General features: G+C 34.8%; 3 protein-coding genes across 4 annotated transcripts; 2 read left to right on the forward strand and 1 right to left on the reverse strand.

Annotated features, from left to right (window-relative positions):
* Nucleotides 1-9001: 9001 nt before the first annotated feature.
* Nucleotides 9002-11636, forward strand: LOC116016616 (homeobox-leucine zipper protein HAT4-like). Its single transcript, XM_031256967.1, has 4 exons — nt 9002-9407; nt 9646-9941; nt 10044-10123; nt 11096-11636. The coding sequence occupies exons 1-4, from the start codon at nt 9029-9031 to the stop codon at nt 11430-11432; spliced, it is 1092 nt and encodes a 363-aa protein (XP_031112827.1). The 5' UTR covers nt 9002-9028; the 3' UTR covers nt 11433-11636.
* Nucleotides 11637-13639: 2003 nt separating this feature from the next.
* On the forward strand, nt 13640-17448 carry LOC116016617 (putative dual specificity protein phosphatase DSP8). Its single transcript, XM_031256968.1, has 7 exons — nt 13640-14105; nt 14269-14480; nt 15535-15657; nt 16026-16119; nt 16314-16396; nt 16492-16581; nt 16748-17448. The coding sequence occupies exons 2-7, from the start codon at nt 14277-14279 to the stop codon at nt 17123-17125; spliced, it is 972 nt and encodes a 323-aa protein (XP_031112828.1). The 5' UTR covers nt 13640-14105; nt 14269-14276; the 3' UTR covers nt 17126-17448.
* A 296-nt stretch (nt 17449-17744) lies between these two features.
* LOC116017833 (cationic amino acid transporter 9, chloroplastic-like) lies at nt 17745-21972 on the reverse strand. 2 transcript variants are annotated; one of them, XM_031258475.1, is made up of 8 exons: nt 21531-21971; nt 20119-20528; nt 19366-19542; nt 19041-19265; nt 18780-18956; nt 18459-18695; nt 18216-18305; nt 17745-18128 (listed from the first exon to the last, which is right to left on the reverse strand). In XM_031258475.1, the coding sequence occupies exons 1-8, from the start codon at nt 21769-21771 to the stop codon at nt 17985-17987; spliced, it is 1701 nt and encodes a 566-aa protein (XP_031114335.1). In that variant the 5' UTR covers nt 21772-21971; the 3' UTR covers nt 17745-17984. The 2 variants fall into 2 exon arrangements, with proteins under 2 accessions (XP_031114335.1, XP_031114336.1); XM_031258476.1 differs by lacking the exon at nt 18459-18695 and having other exon boundaries at nt 21531-21972.
* Between the last annotated feature and the right edge of the window lie 2967 nt (nt 21973-24939).

The raw sequence follows: 24939 nt of genomic DNA on the forward strand, positions 1-24939 counted from the left end.
AATGCAAGTGAGATTGAGGTTTAATTTGAGTGATACAAGTAACTAACACGCATTCCACTAGGGCACATTAAAGTGGTTAACAACTTTTCACTACTTTTTCGACAATGCTGATTTATTTTTCTATTTTATTTTTTATTATGTGGAGAAAGAAATCTCTTTCAACATCGTAGATATCCAAAGATAAGTGATTTATCTATGCTGCATGCAGGTGAGATGGAGGTTTAATATGAGTGATATTCATGGTACAATCTTAACCTCGTACTCTATCTAGAACTCTAGAAGCTAAGGATTTGGATAAGATATTAAGGTGCATATAGTTTTGTGGTTGAAAAGAAATTCATAAAATTCATGGGGGGCAAACCGCCAATGTTAACATCTTTCCATTGGTGGCCTGGCCTATACATACAAATTAGTACATACATGGATAATGGATTGAAATATATTTGTTGATTATACCTAACTTTCAAAGGGACCACGTTACCCTTTGATCCATTTTCCATATGGGAAATTGGTACACATACATATATTGTCCGTGATAAAAATATCATCTGATGTGACGTGTTATATTTGATTGGTTATCAAATTATGAGGTATTTTGATTACACAATCAATCAATTACAATGTGTCATGTCAATTGAAAGTTTACTATTGAAATTCATATAATGTTACTCTTATATGTCAAGTTATGTAGGCCGATAAGCAAATGTTAATTAATTAAAAGCGCATTTCAAAATTTTGAATTCTCTAACCACTATTTCTCGAGCAATCATGTCAAAATACTCTCAAGAGTGAAAATTAAATAATGGTGAGCTGCTATTGTCGGCTCTCTAAGAAATTAAATCATAGTGAGTTGTTGTTACTCTCTTGTTTTTATGTGTTCTTTTAAAATATGTTGTAATTTTTTCATTTCTTTTCGATTTACATGCCAGACATTTGGCTTGACTTATTTTGTTACTCTTAACCTAAGTAAAAGATACACAAAAATTAAGATACATGAAACATCAATTCAAAAAATTATTATTATTAACTTTTACGCTCAATTAGACATTTGAAATATATCTCAAATGGACTCATAAATACATTTCATTTTAAGAAACATCCCTTTTAAGTCAACACCCCATCAATTGCTGTTGTTTATATTTTCAGTGTGGTTTGTAAACCATTACACACGAGTATGGTTTATTAAGTGCATACATTTGACTATTGATCACGAATTTCTCTTGTCAATCATCACATAAAAAAAAATGAATGAATGAATGATTTAATTAATATCACAATCAAATACCAATACAATCATGCATGTCCAAAATTAGTAAACAAATACAACAACTCCTTTTAAAAAAAAGTTCCAAAAATATTGTTAATTCTTACATACACAAATATATAATCATATCCTCATGATTGTAACAACGGACAAACATATTCATGAACGGAGCTTTCCGATCCACCATTGCCACATCCTTTATGAATATATTTATTACCAAAAAGGACTATTGCTTTCACATCAATCAACTTAATGATTTCGAATTGGAATATATTGTTGTTCGGATTTTCTTTTTATTAAAAAAAAATTAAAGTTTTGTGCGGTCCATAACTGAGCCATAATACACATGAATCAACTTAATTAATTTACTTTAAGTTTTTTTTTTTTCATCTATAATGAAAAAGTTAGGAAGATAACCAATCGCCTAGATCCTAATTCGCCGCATCTGGGTACCCAAAGTATCAAGGCAACGTTAGTTCCCGAATTGTTGCGGACAATTAAGCACAATAGTATTTCAATTGGAATTCTATTTGATGAGATTAGCCAGTAAGCACATGCACTTATTATATTCTCTAAGAACATGAGACTTTCGAGTTCTCGTAACCTGACAGGATCCTCTTCCAATCAACTAGAAGGGAAGATCCCTTGTAAACCATGTTTGAGTGGGTTGATTGCTTTGAACGCCGCCTTTGATTCTAACTTCACGGCCACCCTATACCCCTACTAAACCCTTTATCCATCATCACTAAGCCTCTCTCTCAACTCTCAAGGCTCAGTTGAAAAATTATTAATGAACTCAATTTTTACTTTTATGCATGTTGATCAAATTATACTAAAAAATTAAATCTAATTAATCCGCTACTCTCACCTATTATAAATTTATATGTTCCCTTCTAACATTTTTTTAATGTGTGATTCTTAGCATATTTTGTTCCTATTTTTGTCTTTGTCCATAGTGAAGTTATATATGATTATATATGATGTAGATGGGGGAGTAAGGTGGGGCAAAAGTCACGTGAAATTCACGTGGAGGCAACCTAAGAGAATGTTAAGTGATTGTTGGATGAAACAGTGAACCCAATTATTGAAAGGGGCAGTTGGGGCCACCGACCACGTGCTTGAAAGACACTTGACATCCCCCAACCTCTTTTACCTTTCACAAGATGGTCAACATCATTCTAATCATTATCATTTTTTTAAAAATATTTTTTTTATACCCATGGTTTCCACCCAGCTCATGAAAAACTAAATCGAATTACTGTAATTTTGAAATTCAACACCAAATTGTACATTTATACGCACAAAAAATATATTTCAAACTTGAAAGAGATCAAAATCTTATCTTGTTGCTGGAAATTAGTTCGTCTCATCCACTAGACTAATGTCATGTAGGCCAATTTTCTTTATTTCCTTTCTTCTCATAAAAACCATACAAATATTACTTATAATGTTTCATTCAATCTTTTCACAAACATTAAATAATACTACGTATAACTTACAATAGATATCAAACACTTTCTTCTTCTTCTTCTTCTTCTTCTTTTTTTAATAGTTATAGAGCGGTTTAACTAGACAAAAAAATTGAATAATAAGCTATGTATGTACTAGAGTTAGCATCTTAGACCTGAGATGGGTTTAGTGAAATGCCTAGCTCGGGCCTAGCAAGTTGAGTAATATGTCAAGCAAGTTCATTAAGCCGTTCAACAACTAAGCTAGCCAACCCATGTCGCTTGCAAAACTAAAGATATAGGTCACTGTAACTGTTCACATCTTGCCTAGTCTACAATTGTCGGCAATCTAAGAAACTAAATTAATCAACTTACAATGTGTCTTTGTGTTTAGGTCTTACAATACCTAACGTGTATCAAAATCACCAATAAATATTCTTCATACTCTATCTCTATGTTTATAAACACCAGTAATTTAGTAATAAAAATAAATTATTTGTTCAATATACTAATTCACCATTTTTTTTAAAAATAGTGGTAGAATATACATAGATTATTAAGAAATATTTCAAAGATTGAGTCTATACCATTGGATAAGATATACCTATCATTATATACAACTTGTGTGCATATATAGATACACTATGCATTATACTATACTAAAGTTAGTTGGTTTCAATCAGAAAATTAATGATTATATTCTTCTTTTACAAAAAGAGCTGACCTTAAATTTACAAGAATCTAAAGATAAGGACCTGAACTAGTTCACAAGAATACGCATATTAACTTCAGAAGGTAAGGGTGTACTTATCAACCCATACAAGTTGTTTATACCTTCATACATAGTACAATTATATTCTCGAATAAAATTTACTAATATTGGGGAAAAAAGAAATTATTGATTGTCAAGTTGATCAACACGTACGGCGCGTGTGGAAGTGATTGTGTTATGGGAGTATCCAATGATTGTACACAAGTGCATGTCGGATAGTACTAAGACAACGTCGGCACGAGTGGTCTTGGTGGGGCCCGGGGGCGTTGAACTTAGGTGTGGGGCCGGAGACCATGTCTAGGCCACGTGATATCCACGTGATGTCTTATCCTTGTTGCCACCTACTTTGATTCCTACGTTTTTTCTTCCTGTTTCCTTGGATAGGACCCATGGCTGCCTCGCAGCCCTCTTGCCACAAAAGGAAAAGTGATAGACAAGAAATTAATTAACTTTCTTCAAAAAAAGAAAAAAAGAAAAAGAGAAAAACTATTGCCCGATTTTACATCCACCAATGTCTTCATCGATGTGGGACTCCAACTTGCACTTCCATATACCAATTATGGAGCATGAAGTTATATCAAACGATTTCAAGAATCTCACATTATTTAATGAGACTGATAGATTTATTTAATTCGGGAGTCCGAATTAATAAACCCAATAAATTAGAGAAATAATGGAGGAATAAATAATTTATTTGTCAAGACCTTGTGGCTTAATGACACCGGGTTGCACTCCTATATAAAAGGTGTGCGTTCGAGCCTCGGTACGATATTGACTCTTTGTACTTTAGTAAGTTGAGAAAGTAGTTATGAACAGATAATGTAGTAAAAGCGGCAAAGATAAATTTGTATTAATAGGCTATAATGCACTTACAAGACAAAGGACCGTAGTTATAACAACTTGGACTTCGCCCAACCGAATACCCCTTTGGCTGAGCACCCCCAACACCCCTATCCGAGTCCCTTGGGCCTCGACCGAGCATCACAGTGTGGGCTCAGTTTTGGCCTAAGGCCGGGGCCTTTGGGCCACGACCCTAGCATGGCCCCCGGGTCGAGCACGGGCCTCTAAGCCCCTCCATGTCACTCTTGATTTGTTGTTCCGGATCAGCGCTCCGCGGTCAAATTTATAATATCCATCAAAGTCAAAAGTAATGAATTCTGATAATAGAATTAAATTTTAATAATGTAACTTTGCAATGTGAATATTGATATGCTATATAATGACTCACGGGGACATGATACTTTCTTAAGTGATGTAGTTTTATTTTAATTTTTGATAGACTGTACGTCTGTAACCCGAAAAAATGTTTTCATTATATATGTTAGTGAGATTCTTGAGAATGCCAAATTATCTTTTATTTGTTTGAACCATACACAGGCAATGTTAATTAGTAAATGAATATATATCGATCAATTTGTAAAATAATAACATGAATTATGCATGTCTTGAGATGAATTATGCATATTGTTTAGTATTTACGATTTAGATTAAATTTATTTATTTTTATTTTTAAAATTTATCTAGAAATACATTTTCTATAATTTTAACTACAATAATGCCACCATATTTTTTAAAAATTTGATTTTCAATTTTTACAAATGTAATGTTGAGATTGATTTTTAGTTTTTCCATTTTGGGATATGTTATCATGGGACCCCCCCCCCCCACCCCCCCACACACACACATATATATAGTCATTAATAATTACCAAAAAAAATTATATATCACTAACATGAAATATACACAAGTGGGCTAGCTTGTTGAAGAGTTGTTGGAATAATGAATTGTAACTTATCTTTTAAATGCAAGAATAATAATAGTAATAGCAAATTAAATGCTATCTGTTACCTAAGAGTTCGATGTTCAATAATTATATTTATTGTAAATAAATTTACTGCAATAACGTAACATAAGATATGATTATTGAAATATTATACAACGTGTTTTATCAAGAGCACAAATAGAAATAATGTAATTTCACCGACTAAAAAGTTCAATTAGACACAAGAGTACAAAAAAAAAAAAGAAAAAAAGATAATGTAATTTCACTGCCTAAAAGGTCTAATCACAATATTATAATGTGTGAACCATGCATAAACGTTTTTCTATATTTTCCAGAATTTTGTTAAAAGTATTAATTAAGTTGTGTGTGTACACACACACACACACACACACACACACACATATGGTCCGTTTCAGGAGTGTGAACCATTGCTATCTTGTGAACCTGTAAAACCCTCCGCATTATTATATTGTTGAGATGTGAGATTAGACGATCAAGATCTAGGGTTATATATAATTATATATTCTATTTAAATGAACTAATTTACATTGAGTTGTCATATTTCTTCTTCTCTCTTCATTGAAGTTATATTTAATAGGTTCGTACTAATTGTTGAAGAATAAGAAAATTGTATTTACTATGCCAATTTGATTTACCAAATTTAGCATGATTTGATGTGAACAAATTATGTTTCACAATTTTTTATATTTATTAACTATGTTTAATTTGGTCAAATCCGTTACGAAATAAATTAACAAAATCGCGTAAATAAAATCAAATTGTGTACAAGAAGCATTCACATATATCTTTGACCATGTGTAAAGGTTAATATTTTGATGATAATAGGATTAATTAGTTGCACTTTTAGTTCTTTTGATGTGTATGAATTGTCAAATCGATTCATTAATTAAATAAGTAGCGTGTCAATTTTTTTCATAATTAAAGTTTAATATGGCACAGTTTATTATCTCAAGTGACATATTTGAAAAACGTTTATAAGTGTATGTGACGTGTTTTATGTTTCATTATGCTTTTACTTTTTTTTTTAGTCTTTTTACATAATGATCACCCCACAATATTTATAAATTTTAAAATAAAATTAAAAATTGTTATAACACGAGGGGCAAAATAATCAACCCAGTGCACAATTAGGGTTACAATACTCTTAGTCAAGAGGTTTAGAAAAAAAATTAATCTTGATTTCTTTAACATAGTATGCTTTTACAAGAGTTAAACATTGAACTTGTAGATGTATTAATAATTCACATTATAAGATTTTTGTAACAATAATCACAAAGAGATTAGACATAATTATAGTCAAAGGATTAATTAAGGTTGTAACATACCATCATTAAATGCCAATAAAGAATTAAAGATCATCGGTTTTCTCGAATTCAACCACCCCCCACCCAAAAAAAAAAAAAAAAAAAAACCTACGCTCAAAAACACAATTATGACACTAATATCCAGGCATTAATTAAATGATATAGAGAAAACTATACATACAGCCGCGGGTGACGGCACGCTCTTGACCGCCGCCCCGGCAACCTGTGTTGTTTCCAATCCAACAGCCGCCGGAAGGGAGGCGCGTGTGCGATACTCAGAGGTTCAGTAGCTTCCCAATGCTGCTCACGAGAGCAATGATTACCCTAGTCAACGGTCAACAGTGGAAAAAGTATTTAACTTTTCATTGAGGAAAAAAATAAAGTTGGGGACTTCTTGACTTGTTAACAAACATGGTTTGAAGGGTGGGTTTGGTGTCCCCACAGTTGTTCTCTGACAACAATAGCCAATAGGTTAAATTTTAAAACCTAAGACAATTCATTATTTTGCTTAGGGGTGGGCGTCGGTTCGGTTCGGGTGATACCCGAATTTTATTTCGGATATCCAAAAATTTCGGGTGATGTTTTTGACACCCGATATCCGAACCAAATTTAATTCGGATATGTTCGGTTCGGGTGAAATTATTTCGGGTTAGTTTGGATATACCCAAAATTTTATTTTTATCAATTTTAATTTTTTATGTTTTTATTATTTTATTATTTATATTCTTTTTCATATACTATCAAACTAAAAATAAGACAAATAGTAATAATTAACCAATAAACTTTTTAAAATTAATATATTATTAATTATGAAATACATTGATAACTAAATATATAATATATATTATTATATTTATAATAAAATTTTGGTTAGTTCGGGTTTCGGGTCGGGTGTGGGTAAATTTTTAACACCCGATATCCGAACCAAATTTATATTCGGATATACCAAAATTTAAAATATCCGAACCGATAACTATTTGGGTTCACCCAAAATTTAAAATTCGGTTCGGATTTCGGGTGTTAGTTCGGGTAATCCAAATTACGCCCACCCCTAATTTTGCTTCAAAAGGTTGAATCCCCAACCCTAAGGATTCCTCACACCTGGACAAAGCATATAAGAGAATGTAAATCATGATAATTCAATAAACCCCTCTCACTTGGTGAGATTCGATCATTAATCTTTGCTATCAAATTTCACATTTGTGACCAGTTGAGCTGACCATGGGGACAACTTAAGAGAATTCTTGAATTGCCTTAAACTCAATCTCAATGCTTAGTATTGGACAAGGCTGTATTGATAACAGCTTATTCCAAAAAGATTCTTAATGGATACACTAAAACCTCAAAGGGTTACAAAGTATTCCTCATAGGTTTTAAATTTGTTGCATTCTTAAACCCCAGGCATTTACTTAAACTTAAAAGATATTCATATCATCTCATTGACACCTTTGTGAGTTCTTAGTCTCAATTTTTAATTCAAGGAAAATTGACTTAAATAGTTTATAACTAACATTTTATATTTAGTAACTTGATATAATAAATAAGATTTATATACTTAATTATAATCCCCCTAAAAATTTCTTTCTAATATACAAAAAGTAAACATATATGGGACAAAAAAGTAGACAATGTAATCCTCTGATCAATGTAAACCTGTGGCCTATGCCTAGGGAAAGGTCTTAATCCATGGTTAAAAAGTTAAAATTCAAAGGGTTGAAAGGTCCAAAACAGTGCTAAAACCTAACTTCAACAAAAGCCAATCAATCGCTTTCGCCATCATTGAGCCAATGCCCATGGACACAAGCCATCATTGATCACAATATATAATATCCCCTTTATTTATATATATATATATATATATCATCCCAGTTGTACCGAGTATTATGAAACATAAATGCCAACAATATTTAATAATTAAAAACAAAAGTCGAATTTAAATTGACACGATTTACCTCCTTTTAAGTTTTGAGTGAGTTCATAGGGCTAAAATATAATTTTAATAAAGCCGAAAAATCAGGATTATCGAATAAACAAAAAAGTCAACATATGAAGAATAAATTGGTACAAGTAAATTACTTAAATTTGTATGTATTTAATTAATTACTAACATATTCGTATTGGTAAAATAGTGAAATAGGTAAGTATTTAAGCCGCAATTATTTAATATGAATTGATATTTTGCTATTGACCTAAAAAACATGTATATACGCATCAATATCGATCAACCCCCACACTGGGTTCAAACTTGAGAACTCTCATTTAAAAGTGACAGACTAACAGTTATGCTGCTCAACCACGAGGACTTTAGTTTGTATATATATATGATATGATTGTAGCATTATAAAAGTACAGACGCTTTATATATTCTGGAATATTTTACCTTATATATATATAGAGACACACATATTACTATGTATACTTATTAGGGCTGGCTATATGCTACACATCACTGGCAATGCATTAGTCAATATAAAAAAGCTGCACTCCTTCTGCAACTACAAAAGAGCACACCCCATTTTCCTTCTTTCTGTCCCCTACACAAAACCCTTCCCCAATTCCAAAGCCACCACACAACAACACAGTAAAAAAGGGTTCTTGGGTTCTTTTCAAAGTGTGGGTGCGTGGGAGAAAATAAAGCTAAAGATGGGTGAGAGCAATAATGATGATTTTGGCCTGAGTTTGAGCCTCGGATTGCCGCCGGCCACCACCAACGGCAATAACGGTAATGGCCGTTCTTTCCCCTTGAATCTTCTCCACCCTCGCCTGCCTTTAATGCAGCAAAACACCCCGGCCAGGAATCTCCAGTCTTCTTCTGGTAAGTTTTCTCACGGTTTCTTAATTTTTGGGTCACGGAAAAAACGACAAAAAATCACAAAGATGTAAACTAATTTAAGTTAATAAATGGTTTTGGTTGTGAGTTGAATTTGTAGACTTTTGTTATAGTTCTGAAAAGGTTTGATATATCTTTTAAGATTTTTCTCTAATAATATATATTATATATTATCAGTGGTGCAAGTTGTTGATTTTTATGTTTTAAATCTGTTTTTATGCAGAAAATGGCGGGGGAATAGATATAAACCAGCCGGTGACGGCGGCGGAGTACGACGACAATGCGATGGCGTCGTCGCCGCAGAGCACGGCGTCGACGGTGACCGGGAAGCGAAGCGAGAGGGAGTACGAGACGGAGACGGCGGCTGCGGCGGCGGAGGCGGAGATGGCCGCCACCTCCTCCATGGAGGAGGACGACGCCGGAGACGACGCCGCCGCCGCCAGGAAGAAGCTGCGGCTGAGCAAGGAACAGGCGGCGGTTCTTGAGGACACTTTCAGAGGCCACAACACGCTGAACCCGGTTCGTCGGTGGCCTCTTTCGTAATTTTCCCTCATAAATCGAGGGTATTTTCGGAACACTCGGGGTAATAATGTCTTTTCATTTTTTGCCTCTGATTTCCAGAAGCAAAAGGTGGCCTTGGCGAAACAGCTCAATCTTAAGCCCAGACAAGTGGAGGTCTGGTTCCAGAACAGAAGGGCAAGGTGTGTTATTCTTCACTCTATACAAGGGCATTATTGTCATAAAAAAAACTAGAGCATTAATGAATGGTTTTTGTTGTTTACTACTTCAATTGCCATTATCCCAATACATGAAATTTGCTTAATTTTTAGGGACTTTGGGACTATAATAATAATATTATTAATAATAAAGGAAAGCCTTTAACATGTAATAAAATATTGTTATTTATGCTTAGAATATAACTTTTTGGAGTATAAAATATCATAACATGATAAAAATCCTATGAAATTATAGATTTTTTTGAGTAAAAAATATCTAAAAATTCATTTCATTTCATAAACGTCCTTTTATAAATATAAATATTTAAAATTACGGTTTATAGGGTTGGGGATTGGGTTGTAATTACCAAATGATATTTCTAGCTAGGATGCACTATATTTTAGGGCTTATATATATATATATATATATATATATATGCTTTAAGAGTTTAGACATTTAAATGATTGAATTTTCCAAAAAATATGAGTCGGTAACCTTTTAATCTAAAGCCATAAATTAACATGGGTTTATATATATAAGGTTTTGGACACAAAATATTACATGCAATATAGCATTAAAAGTGCACATACATTATATGATAATATCGAGTTTACAATATATTTGGATAATCAAGATTGGTTGTAAGCTTTTTAAAGTTTGCTACATCTTGTACAATACTGAAAACTCTAAATTTCTAACCACTAAAAACTCGATATTCCATACCATAAGAATTTGCTCTCTTAAGTGGTCGGATATTCATGCAAGTTTTATACCACTTCAACAATAATCTCTATGATTGATATATGCATGGCATATATATATATATATATATATATATATATATATGCATGAAAGTTGATTGAGAAACTAGTTATGAACAGATACTGCAGAGTCAGTAATACTCAAAATATATATATAAAAGCGAGGTTTGTAAAGAAGAATATAATATAATGCAGGACGAAGCTGAAGCAGACGGAGATAGATTGCGAGTACTTGCGGCGGTGCTGCGAGCGCCTCGCCGACGAAAACCGGCGGTTACACAAGGAGGTCAACGACCTCCGGGCGCTCAAACTGTCGCCGCAGCTGTACATGAACATGAGCCCGCCCACCACGCTAATCATGTGCCCTCAGTGCCAGCGCGCGCCGCTCTCCTCGCCGCCGCCAACCTCCTCCGCCTCTTCCTGCGCGCCCACCTTGCCGGCGACCGCCGCCGTCCACCGCCACCAGCCGGCGCCGCCGCCCGGGCTCATCCAGTGGACTGCCATCCTCCAGCCTCAGCCGCACCGCCCCTAACTCTAATTTTGGTCCGTATATGCCCTTGTACCATAGGGTGTTTTGTAAGGTTTTGAGGATTTTGGAGTAATTTTGGGTGTATGTTTAGGAGGTTAATTTGGTCAGAATTGAGTAGAGAGTTATTTATTGTTTTAGATATATACCATTGCCTTGTGTTAATATCTTTGGCATGTAATTAAATTGGGGAAATGAATTAGATTATTATATACTGTTTAATTTGTTTTCTTTCCAAAAGGTTGAATCCCAAAGGATCTCCACGCCCTGTCTTGATAGCATTGGGAGGATGTAAAGTGCTAAATCTTTGTTTATTGTGCAGACTCGATCTCTGATTTTTCTTTTCAAACTTCACTCTTGTGATTAACTGAGCTACTTATGCGAGCTATAATGTTTAATTTGTTGACATCTATGTATGTTCATTAATGGATGTCCTAAACTCGATCACTCTTCTAGGTCAAGAAACCCTTGTGGTATCCTCCACAAACCCTCGCGAATACATCTCAGAGGACTACGAATCCAATCTAAGACTGGCTCATGGAGTAAAGACCATGTAGTTAGAACTTTAGTAACTCTATTTTGTTCTCTATATACATTATTAACTTTCTTACTTTTCATTGCTTATCTAGCCTATTATAATGATAGAAGTGGAAAAGAAAACAAAAGAAAGAAAGAAAAGTTATTCTCTATTGTCAATATTATGAAGTAAAATGAGAGGTTTTGTTGTCAAATTATGGATTTTTTGTGATAATTTTAAAGATTGTTGGCATAATGGGTATGGAAAAGTCATGCTCGAAAGTGACTCAAAAGTTGAGGGACTTGCAACTTTTGTAAGATAGGCCCCAATTTGCTTACATTTTGGGCCTTCACATGTTGGCTTTTGCCACTCATTTCAAATGCTAATAAATGGGCCTTTTTAACTGGATCAAATGTGGGTTAGATCCACTATACTCAATCATAATCATAACAAGTCCAACTAGACAATTAGCATAGACTGGGAGCTTGGATTCTCAATTCCTGCAATATAATTCTATGGGTGAAGAAAGATTTGAACTTGATGAAGTACCAAATGTGTTACTTCTTGTTTTCTTTATTAGGACTCTATGTATTCGAGTTAGATTCCTCCTTATTCTTCTTGTGTTAAAGCTTTCTTTGTAACTTGTCTCAGTATTTAAAAAAAAAATGTAAATACTTTAAGGTCCTATGTCATATTGAAAGCACTAAAATTGCAGGGATAATAATAGCCTAATCGCTAACAACATGGGTTTTCAATTGAGGTGAAAGTGTGAAACATGTTGTGCTAAGGAAAAAAAATAGGTCAAGTCGTCCTGATAATGCAATACGCTGTCACAACTGGATATAAAGTAGTTGATGGTATTTCAACCACGTGAAGACTAAGTGTAAACCAACTAGTGGTATGTTAGCCACATGAAGACCGGATGTAATCAATTGGTGGTATGTTAACCACGTGAAGAGCAACTATAAATCAATTGGTGGCATGTCAACCACGTGAAGATTCGATATAACACAGCTAGTGATATGTCAACCACGTACAAATTGAAAATAAACTAGTTGCCGGTTGGTCGTATACTGTCATATTGGTATGTGGGCGGTTGGTGGTGCACTAGTATGTCAACCACGTGAAGTTTTAATTATTGCGTCACATACTAGTGTTGTTATTTAATTTGAGTAAAAATTCGTTTCAAGATAGATGCATATAAAATGCTACATTGTGTATTAATTTTGATAATTTTCTAATAACTATGCAAATTCAATTAGAAAGAATCCAAGCAAGATGATGAAAATTTAGCAATCGAACATCATAAACAAAATTATTCATTAATATTACCTTCGAAATAAACATACAAAATATTACTCCATATCACCTAATGTTATTAGCTTTATCTTTTACCATAAATATTCAACATACTTATAAACAATATTTTTAAAATTTTCCATAATTATATAAATCAAGATTCATATAATATATCGATTGCTTTAAAGCTTATTTATGCCATCTAATTACAATTTATGAAAAAAAATCATTTGAAATACAATTAACCATATTACATTTATAGTATCCATTCATTTATATTTTTTTCAACCTATTAAAACACAATGAATCAATATTAACTCTATCGGGGCTCGACCTCATGATTTCTCGTATAAAAGAGTAAATTACTTTGGTTTTTTGAAAAGTTTGTTGAGGGAAAAGGAAAGGTTGAGAGAGAACCGATCCAAATTCTAGAGAGAGAAAGAGGAATGGGGTTTATTGACACCAACTCCCCTCCAATACACTTCAAGAATTGCCCGACAACCCCAGAATAGCCTCGTTCCTTTCCTAAACCGCTGTATTACATAAACAAAATCTTTTTTTTTTTTTTTCGTCGTTGATTTTCTTGTCCCCCGTACCGCTTCCCTCTCTCATCACACAATTCATTGAATTCCGGGCTTTCTAAATTTGCTTCCTTTTTATCAACTTTCCCATTTCCCCTCTCCCATGTGGGGATTTAGTTTGCGAAACGTGATCAAGAAAACCCGCATTCTTGTTCTTGAAGTGAAATAAAAGTTTGGTTTTTTTTGTTTGTTTGTTTTTCTTTGTTTTGTTTTGCTGTAGGAATCGGAGAAAGTGTTGTTCTGGGTCGAATTGGAGTAGCTGGATTGTGAAGATTGTTATTTGTAAAGTTCCTTGTGTTAGGGTTTTATTTGAATGCTTGTTTGTGGGTTTAATTTGCAGTTTTGGGATTTTAATTCATTAGTTTATTGGAATTGCAGTTCATTAATCGATTAGATTTGAGCTTGTAGTTGTAGGTGAATTTTGACTGTTTCTGAACTTTGCTAGGAGAAATAATGTATATTGAGGAATTGAAGGAGGGGGAAACAGGGAGTGAGGAGGAGCCATGTTCTGATTGTGAAGGTGCTGTGGTTGCATCAGATGTGAAAAGGGTGTTGGTTGGAGCGGGGGCTCGAGCTCTCTTCTATCCAACGTTGCTGTATAATGTTCTGAGGAACAAGGTTCAGGCTGAGTTCCGGTGGTGGGATCGGGTCGATGAGGTATATAGATACTAGGAGTATGCAAACATTACTGATTGCTCATATATATATATATATATATATTTGAGTACTACAACTTACAATGTAGTATCTGTTCATAACTGATTGCTCATATTTGATTGGCTTCAAACTCGCTGTATTTACTTGTTCTAATCGTTTGTCATAAATTGTTGTACCCCCTCCATTATCGCTAAAGCCATCTCCTTTATGCACACACTTACACCCTCCCTGCAACTTGCTATAAAGTTTGATTCTTCATATCGTTTATCTTTTTTCTTTTTCCTTGTAGAAATTTTATCTAATTAGGCACACGAGAGATGTTTTAGTTTAAAGATTTCATCCCCCTCCCAATCCAGCTTCCTAAATTGTGATGATGTGTATGATTAGGACTATCAAATTATATTACTTGGTTTCTCTTGAATGTATACTCCTTGTCTTAAAAAATTACGGTGTTGCCAACTATCTCAAGCTGATTAGTATAATTAGAGGCAGTTGGCGTTTTGATATGGTAGAAAGCTGGACTTTCTTCTTGCTCCATAATTTTTGGTGAAGTGAAATTTCTTTAGATTTTTGTAGTGTGCTTTTAACCTTTCCGAGTGGCTAGTTTGCCTCTTAACCCTATAGTAGCCAATATGCTCTTAGTGCTATAGTCGAGCTTGGCTTCTATTAAGTTGGAGATGGAACATACTCTTATAGCTTCTTTACGAAAAATATTTTATATTTCTATCCAAAGGGTTATTATCCTAGTCTCTTAATATTTTAATATATGATTAGAAATAATTTAATCTTTTAAAGTTGACTATAGATGATACTCTTTTTTTTATTTTTAAAAACCATATAACATCGTTTTCAGTGGTTTTATAAAATTGAATTCTGCTCTAGTCTGTCATATTAGTTTTATTGCTCTATCCACATATTGGTGTTCATTCTTAATCCCGAGCTTTTCACATAATTTTTATGGTTTTTTTCCCCTTCTCTCTATCGCTCTATCTTTCCTTGGGAAGTGAATATTGACGATATTTAATGTTGATAACTCCGCTCCTTTCATTGTCAGTTTATCCTTTTAGGAGCTGTACCGTTTCCTGCTGATGTCCCTCACTTGAAGGCTCTTGGTGTCATTGGTGTGGTGACTTTGAATGAGCCATACGAGACTTTGGTGCCAACATCATTATACCGTGTAAGTTAAGCCTAATTATTTGTCACGCTGTTATCTCATCAAAACCTTAATCTTCTCCGGCCTTGATAAAACTTATTATTTCTTAAGCGTTCATATTGTCATATGTATATGCAAACACGTTGTAAAATTGATAGTACTTCCTAGTTTATAATAAAATATCATATTTGCTTTAATTTCCGACATAGCATGTAGTTATGGGTAATGCCTCGAAATTTGATGTAACCCATTTTCTACCGTAAATGTAGCTATGCACTTGAATGAGTACTACTGCAGATTAGTATAAACTTCGATGAGGCCAACCAACAATGCAATTTTGTTTCACGAAATCCTATTGTTTCTAAATAAAGCAAGAAAGTGTCGTTTTGCAGGATCATGGTATCAATCACTTGGTAATTCCTACCCGGGACTATCTTTTTGCACCATCCTTTCTCAATATCAGTCAAGCTGTGGACTTTATCCAGGGTAAGAATTTCTATTCGATTTTTTCTTTCCCTGCAGTTCAGAAAGTACACTGTTTCCCCCCGCACCTTATATCTAGAATCTCGGCAGTGAAATTTTGAGCAAAATATGTTTGGAAAATTGACCATGTGTATTTTATTTGCAAGTTTTAATAATTTAATCGTAATTTCTTTGCTATTTTTATCTTATTTGTGAAGGAAACGCATCTTCTGGCAAAACAACTTATGTTCACTGTAAAGCTGGCCGTGGTCGCAGCACAACCATCGTCCTCTGTTACCTTGTAAGCGTGTCCCGCTAATATGCATCTTAAGTTTTCTCTTTTCGTTTAAAAAAAAAAAAGTTTTCTCTTTTCATTATATTTGCTTCTCTAAACAGGTCAAACACAAGCAGATGACGCCCGAGGCCGCATATGACTATGTGAGGTCCATTAGGCCAAGAGTGTCACTCGCCTCATCCCAGTGGCAGGTATCCTTAACGATTTTTCTGTGCTTCAAGTTCGTAAATTATTTCACGTTCCATCAAATGGCTAGTTTTGCATATGACACGTGAGAAGAAAGTTTTAGAGAGAACTGGGTGGTTGTCTTTGCTGTAAATTGAAAACGCTTTTTTTTGTTTATTGGATGAATTATAGGCTGTTCAAGAGTACTATTACAGAGTAAGGAAAACCGAAAGTAGCGCCTGCGTTGTTGATTCGTCTTTAGAGAAGGCCTTAAGCCGCCCTTCGAAAGGGGACCTGGCTGCTTTTGATGACGACTCCCTTGTCCTAGTCACCGAGTCTGACCTTGATGGATACGATGAAAATCTCGAGTGTGATTTAGGGGGCAACAGCGTGTTGGCCGAGTTGAACCTAGCTTGCAGAGTTCAGTTTGCGGGCCAGGCAGCCATTGCAAGGCTTTCGTGCCTATGGCTTAGATGTAATCCGGGGCAGAAAACGTCGGGGAAGAAGCTGGAAGGGTCGGTGACGCAGAACCAGTTAGAGAGTATTGGAGTCGATATCCGTGTTTATTGAGATGCTCTCTACTGGCTAGGGAACTTAGGGAAATGCCCTTTCGCTTATAGAAGTGTTAGGAGAGGTGAGTTGCAATAATAGGTTTTCTTTTTTTCCCGTTTTGTATGAGGAGCAGATGTGTGTAAGCAGATCGCCTTTTCCCGGAAGAAAAGGCGCCCTTTCGCGATGTTTAAGAAGTGTGAGTAGGCAACAACACTGTGGTTCACAGTGGGAACATATTGTGTAATCATTTGAGTCTTGTCTTTGAAAGAGAAAAAAAGTAGGGCTTTTATGTGTTAAGATGACTTGTGCTATAAAATGAAATCATATTTTTCTTCCCTTTACTCCATGTGTTTGTTGAATTTTTTTTTTCTTCTATGCATCATAGTTTTGTTAGTATTGCCCATTCTTTCTTCCTATAAAGTACTTGCATACTAGGTTCTTAGTATCCGTATCTCGCGAGATGAGATTATTCCATTGAACTTCAATCGAACCTCATTCGAGTGACAACTTTTCTAAAGGCGTTACTACATCCAGAAGTCTGAACTCTACTATAGTCAAACATGTTTTTCGTTACACCTTTGCTCTATTCTCGTCATAGCTTGAATACAAAAATCTTACTCGATGAGAACTAAATTCGTTTCGTTTGGACAACAAATCATTTCATTGGAGCATCTTCACAGCCATTTTTTAGTTCCAACCTAGTCAATCTTGGCATTGTAAGTCTTCACCGCAACTCAACTAGGTTAATTCGACCCGTGAATGTGGATAACAGTGCAATATGTCCCCTAAAATAAGGTCATAAATAGAGACCGATATTTGGAATTCAAACTTATACATAGAAAACGTTGCATTTACATTTGTATCATCGAGATTAAGTCTAAACATCTGCAGATTCCCTTTGGTAAATAATTAGGGATGTGCCTGAACTATCAGGATTGGCATGATGCTGTCCATACAGTGCATAAATACCAACAGCAACAATGCTGAGAACAACAAATCTCACCCATGCCTCACAGTGCAACTGCAAAAAAAAAAAAAAAAAAAGGATGAGAGCTTGGCTTTCACTATATATTCTCTGTGATACTATGTAAATCTTCACAAGCAAAACCTGGGCAAAAAGAAAAATATTCAAGAAGATGCAGACAGCAGGTAGAATTGGGACCCCGGGGCAGGAAAATCCCGGTGGATCATCATAAACCTGCAAAAACAAAACCGCAATCTGCTGTGCTGAAGAAATGGTGTATATATATATTCAACACGACGAGCAATATATGATCACCAAAGGGAAGAAATAGGGAAAGGATGAGAAGAACGACAGTAAGAAAACACTTGAGTATCTATCTATGGTTACTTGTCGGAAATGGAGAGCAGCAGCAGCAAATATCGCAATAACTGCAGATAAAACGAGGAAACCAAAAGGAGCTCCAAAACGGTAAAGGGCTCCAGCAGCAAATCCACAACAGGCAACTAAAATAAGGCAAATGATGCCTTCACTCCTGCCTGAGATGAACCCGGTAGAAACCTCGTTCACATTCTTCTCCTTCCATCGTAGGGTTACTGCACAAGCTGAAACGACAGAGTAGCCCGTCTGCAACAGACCAATCCCCCCCACGCTAATGACTTGCTTTGGTTGGTTTTAAAGAAACTTGGGAAGTAAACAAAGAAAACGTACCAAGCTGCCCACCGAAAGAATGTGTGAGAGTAAACGCACATTAAACAGGCCAGCCAAGATTATGGCAACAATCCCAACCCAAACTTGAGAGTGAACAGGAGTGTGTCGAGTGGGATGTACTCTAGCAAATAGTGAAGGCAATAAACCGTCCCTTCCAAGCCCAAGATATAGTCGCGACTGCTCACCAGAAAACTCAAGTTACTTACTCCTCGCCATATGTATTTGAAGTAAAGCAGATGAAAGGAAGGAAATACGTCTTACCTGAACATAAAGCCCGACCAGAAGTGTAGTTGTGAGTCCAGCAATAGCACCAACGCTGATTAACACCGAAACATATGTCAACCCTTGGGCCTTGAAAGCATGAGCTAAAGGGGCCTCCTCGCCAAGGAGTTTGTACGGAACCATTCCAGTAATCACTAAGCAGACACCAATGTATAGTGCAATACAGACAAGCAGGCTCCCCACTATGCCTAATGGTAAGTCTCTCTAAACACCATGTTTAGTATAGAATTTGAATGAGCATACGTGACAAAGTAGCATATTAAGATTATGTCATTTGAATCAGATTCATCGGCAAATATTTTACCTGTGGTCTCTTAGATTCTTCAGCAGAATTAGCGACTGCATCAAATCCAACATAAGCAAAGAATACCACCGTGGCCCCAGTCAATATGCTTTTGAAACCATGTGGAGCAAAAGGGGTCCAATTTGAAGCATCAACCTTAAAAGCTCCAACAATGATCACAAAAAAAACAATGACTACCTGCAAAAAACCCGTTCTTTGTCAGTTACAAAGGAAGACACACGCAGCTCTTGTTACTGAAGCCAGACTTTGTAGTTCAATGATACAAGCATATGTAGCACATTCAATGTTAAGTTGCAGCAACCTTTAAGTTCAATCTTGAAGTGGCATAATAAATCTTTATGAGCAAAGGAGCGATATAATGAAAGCCACATAATACAAAACAAATAAGTTCAATTCACAATACAGTTGCATGGGTGATCAACAATCAGATAACATGGGGGCAACCCCAACCAAGTTGGTCAGAATGTTGACTTGCTAACCACAATGCTACAAGTTTGACTCCCAGCGGGAATGACCTATTGGCATGGCCTTCTTGGTTTAAGCCCATCAGCTATGAGCAACCTAGACTGGTTACCTCTTGTGGTCCCTTGCTGGTTAGGTCACAAGGCGGCATTTACTCAATGCACACTTTCGAGTAGTGACTGCGGGTTTTTCTCGTTACTCAAAAAAAAGAATCAAATAACATAACTCATCTTCCTATCATCCTTCTTATCAAATGAAGATAGGCGAAAAACTTTAGGATGACAGGGTCACCTTTGTCACAGTCACCACTGCATTGAATATGGAGGATTCTCCAACACCCCAACATAACACCATTGTCAAGATTACAAGCAGAAGTGGAGCTAATAGGTTAAAAGAAAACACTCCAAGATGCACTTGGCTGCCATGCCCAACCCAGCTTGGAATGTTATCCTTAAGGAAAGGAATGAGCTCTAGTGCATTAATTGTATAGCTTGCTAAGCTGCGCGCTATGCTAGCTGCACCAATATGATAATCAAGCATCAACTGTGTAAAAACCAGAAATGCCATAAGCTCACTGAAAGCCGTGTAGGTATATAAATAAGCCCCGCCAACAACTGCAGGAAAACGCGATGCTAGCTCGGCATAACAGAGTGCATTAAGAACACAAGATAATCCTGCAATTACGAAACTGATTGTGACCCCTGCAATGAAAACCCAGAAATATCAATTCTTTGTGCTTAATCTTCAACATTAGAAACTTAACAAAAGCGGGGCATGAAATGTCAATCGGGCCAGTCAATTCGGTTTCAGGCTAGTCCTATCAGGCAGTCGGATTTATCAGTTTGGGCTAATTATTTTTTTTCTAGTTGAGTTTAAAATTCTTGGCAGTAATCCTAAAAGCTCTAGTTGTCAAGCTTGTCGGAAGAGCTAGAAATCTAAAACATTTGACATTTTCAAATTAACATTTTAAACTTTCAATTTTAATAAAATTAGCACATTTATAATAATAAATATAAATTTATACATTATTCAATTAATCCTCCATTTTTTCAACTAAAAATAATTAATATATTTACAGAATACTATATAATTATAATAAGTTTTTTATCTTTTATTAAAATATTTTATTTTGTAATAAATTTATTAAAATATTATTTACAAATTTAATAAAAATTAGGCTTACATATACATTCGTATATTTTGTTTCATATCAATTATTTAAGTCTATGGCCCTGTTTGGTAAAATAGTTAGCTTATCAGTCAATTTTGGCTTATTTGACCACTATTAGCTATTTGGTTAAAAAATCAATATGAGTAACTTTTTGAAACTCTAAAATGCTAAAATTCAAAAAGTTATCAAATCAACTTTTTTCAATTATTTTTTTGAGAAAAGAAATTGTATCAAACAGCTATTAACTAACAACGAATTTACCAAATACTATTCTACCATAGCTAACGTTATCAACTAGTTATACCTCTAACCTTTTCCAGCTAACAACTATCAGCTAGCATGGCCTTAATATTTTCAAAAAAAAAATGTCTCAAATTATCTAATTACTGACTAAATTTGGGGCTAGTCCGTTCGATTTATTGGACCTGATTCTTAGTTCTATTACCCTAAAATTTTTCAGACTTGTCGAGTTAGTCCATCGATTTCTAGTAAGATTGACATCCTACACGATCGGAGTATGATGCGGACTTACCCGGACCGGCTTCGTGGGCGACGGTACCGGTGACGACGAAGATTCCGGCTCCAATGGAGGCGCCAATGCCGAGTAGAAGGAGATCAAAGAGTCCCAGACGGCGAACAAGTCCATCGCCCGCCGGGGTATCGGTGGTGGACGGTGGAGCGAGAGATTTGAACCGCCGAGCAGACGCCCAAAAGTGAGAAAACCATGCCGTCGACGAAGAAGAAGAACCATCTAACCGCTTCTCTTCTCCCATTTCTATGAAATGAACAAAATCTTTCCTCTTTCTATGGCACTACAACAACACGGAACTCGAATGGAACAGCCATTTCGGCTCTTTCTAGAATGCACTACCCACCAACCGTAATCCATTATCGAGTATTCTTTACCTCTACGGATCATGGGTTGATCTACAGTAGAATTGGGTTTCACTAAATTTCAAAATTTTATAGCAAATTCTATCGGACAGCATAATTATAGCAGAGAACATCAGAACAATGAGTATTTTTATATTTTCTTTTATACGGGTCGTCTGAATATACTAATTTTACCGGTCCTAATCTTTCAAATTAATCACTTATTGTCCTTAAATGTTTACATCGTTACAATTTGTAGTTCAAATTAATCATTTATATTCTTTTAACTATTAAATTTTAATTAACACATAATCATTCCAAGAAGACTGTAATTAAAATACCTTGTGTGATTAATATGAACCACGAATAATAACAATTTAGAAGTTAAAGAACTGCAAATAGTGAATTCGAAAGTTAATGACTTATAAATGTGACAAAATCACTATCCATATGCATTAACTCTTTCGTCCCATTTTTCATAAACTTTGATGAATGATGACATATATATCAATTCATTATGCATTAATAATCTCTGGTGTCTCCATCTTTTAATGCAAGGATACAAGAGCTTACTATCTAACTCTAATGGCTGATAGGATTATGAGTTTCAAACCATTGACATGAGATTGATCATAGTTGAAACAATAGCTTCAATCTTCAGGTAAATTACAAGCCTTACGTGTAGAGACATATCAAAAAAAAAATGTATGTGTATTTAAATATAAATATATATAACGTAAAACTATCAAATACATATGATGATGTTTAAAAGTGCTCTTAATTAAGATATAAGAACATTGCACCTTATTATATATATAAGTGTTATGGAAGAACATGTCATGTGTATTTTGTAATTTTGTGTGGTGTACTTTTAGAATTCACACATTTCTTTAGTACACTTTTACTTATCTTAAGATGACTTTAGTTTTATGCGGTGCGTTTTTGTGTTTGCATCTAGGCATCAATTCACACCTATAGTAAGTACGAAACACAACAAATATTGATTAGTATTCATGTATGAATGTACGATATAATATTTCTACTACTTGTTAAATACGCGTAAAATAAACCACTACATTTTAAACACATGTAAACAGAAAACGCTACAAAATTCATGACAAAGCATTTAAGTTTTGTGCATATAAATATCTCGCTTAGACTTTATAATTAATTTATGGACTATGAGTTTCTTTATATGTATGTGTGAGAACATGATTGGAGATGGATACAAAGTTCCAAGTAATAAACAACATTCTATATTTAGATTCACTATATAAGTATTTTTATGCATTTTGCACATCTCCATGCCACCGGCTTGATGAAAATAGTATTGATAATAATCAAACTCGCGATTTTTAAGTACGATAATTATATTATAGAATTCTACATATTTGACAATCGCTTTCGGGACTGTATGCACTCTTTTTGTTGTTGTTGTTGTTGTATAAAGTGATTATCATGCGAAATTTTAGTATTAATTGATTGATATTATCACGGTATTTGCATGGCTTGTACGTATAATATCCAATAGCACAACACTATAGTTGCATTGATCATCTAAGATGGACAGTTCAAATTAGTCCATACTTCTCGCCGGCCTAAAACTCTGTTCTCATTTAATCATGGTTCAAAAAAGAAAGGCTTGATCCATTATCATGCATCCTCTATAAGGTATAACGACATAAGATGGCAACTCTGACACATCCAATATATGCATGTATTAGATTATCTATGAATATGAATATCTCATACATTGTTATTCATTGTGGATTGACTCCTTAATGGCCTTCACAAGTTATCTCATACATTGTTATTCATTGTGGATTGACTCCTTAATGGCCCTCAAAAGTTACAATGTTACAGTCAAAGTAACGCTAAACATCATCCTCCAAATAATTGAATCATGTGCTCATTGTGGATTGACTCCTTAATGGCCCTCACAAGTTACAATGTTACAATCAAAGTAACGCTAAACATTATCCTCCAAATAATTGAATCGTGTGCTCCATCCAACTACAGTCAAAGTAGTAACGCTTGAATCATGTGCCTAATTGTGGCACAAGTTACAATGTTACAGTCAAAGTAACGCTAAACATTATCCTCCAAATAATTGAATCGTGTGCTCCATCCAACTACAGTCAAAGTAGTAACGCTTGAATCATGTGCCTAATAGTTGGACTGCAAAGTAACGCTAAACATCATATCCTCCAAATAATTGAATCCAACTAAAAGCAAGGGTAGCGTGGAGATTCGAACCCATGACCTTTTGCATGGCTCTGGTACCAAAATTGAATCATGTGCTCCATCCAACTAAAAACCTAAGCTGATAGTTAGACTGCACATTTATGTTTATATATTATATGTTCAACACAAATAGTGATAAGGGAGTCACTTTTCAACTATGTCATCCGATAATGAGTTTATTATTATTTGTTCTATATGATAAAATCAAAACGACTACGTGCTAACTATGTAAAGCATGACCAAACCACATCATCTATAACTAGTGTCAATTGAAAGTAAAGTGTAAATGTTTTATGAAGATGACTCAAAAACATCAAATACGATGCTATATCTACAAAATGCGTAGCCATCTACAACTAGTGTCAACTAAGAGTAAAGTGAAAATATCATTCGAAGAATACTCAAAGACATGCAATACGAAGTTATATCGATAAAATTATAGCCATCTACAGCTAGCGTTGCCGAGAATAAAATGCAAACGTCTTTTTGAAATGACTAAAATACACGTAATACAAAGCTATACCAACAAAATATGTAACCAATTAACTATCTATAATTAGCGTCAATTGAGAATAAAGTAAACATATCTTTCGAAGATGACTCAAATACATCTATATTCCTAAAACTTGTAGCCATCTACAACTAGCTTCAACCGAGTAGTTTGCACATGAGCTGCCCTAATTCACCTCCAATTTTGCAACCAAAAAAAAAAAAGAGAAAAAAAAAAGGATTGCATGATCTACGGAGTATTTTTAATTCTATAGTCACGTATATTGCAACAAAAATGACAATTGTGAATTTCTCATAATTTTAATATATAAATT

Source organism: Ipomoea triloba, chromosome 4 (genome assembly GCF_003576645.1).
Source record: "Ipomoea triloba cultivar NCNSP0323 chromosome 4, ASM357664v1".
Taxonomy (NCBI): Eukaryota; Viridiplantae; Streptophyta; class Magnoliopsida; order Solanales; family Convolvulaceae; genus Ipomoea; species Ipomoea triloba.

Bases quoted from the DNA above. Each gene is read 5' to 3' on its own strand.
- LOC116016616 (XM_031256967.1), top strand. From the start codon at position 9,029: ATGCTACACATCACTGGCAATGCATTAGTCAATATAAAAAAGCTGCAC. The intron at 9,408-9,645 runs GTAAGTTTTCTC...GTTTTTATGCAG, and splicing joins GAATCTCCAGTCTTCTTCTG to AAAATGGCGGGGGAATAGAT. The intron at 9,942-10,043 runs GTTCGTCGGTGG...TCTGATTTCCAG, and splicing joins GCCACAACACGCTGAACCCG to AAGCAAAAGGTGGCCTTGGC.
- LOC116016617 (XM_031256968.1), top strand. From the start codon at position 14,277: ATGTATATTGAGGAATTGAAGGAGGGGGAAACAGGGAGTGAGGAGGAG. The intron at 15,658-16,025 runs GTAAGTTAAGCC...GTCGTTTTGCAG, and splicing joins TGCCAACATCATTATACCGT to GATCATGGTATCAATCACTT. The intron at 16,397-16,491 runs GTAAGCGTGTCC...TTCTCTAAACAG, and splicing joins CCATCGTCCTCTGTTACCTT to GTCAAACACAAGCAGATGAC.
- LOC116017833 (XM_031258475.1), bottom strand. From the start codon at position 21,771: ATGGGAGAAGAGAAGCGGTTAGATGGTTCTTCTTCTTCGTCGACGGCA. The intron at 20,529-21,530 runs GTAAGTCCGCAT...TTTTCATTGCAG, and splicing joins CGCCCACGAAGCCGGTCCGG to GGGTCACAATCAGTTTCGTA. The intron at 18,306-18,458 runs GTAACCATAGAT...TTGTTTTTGCAG, and splicing joins CTGCTCTCCATTTCCGACAA to GTTTATGATGATCCACCGGG.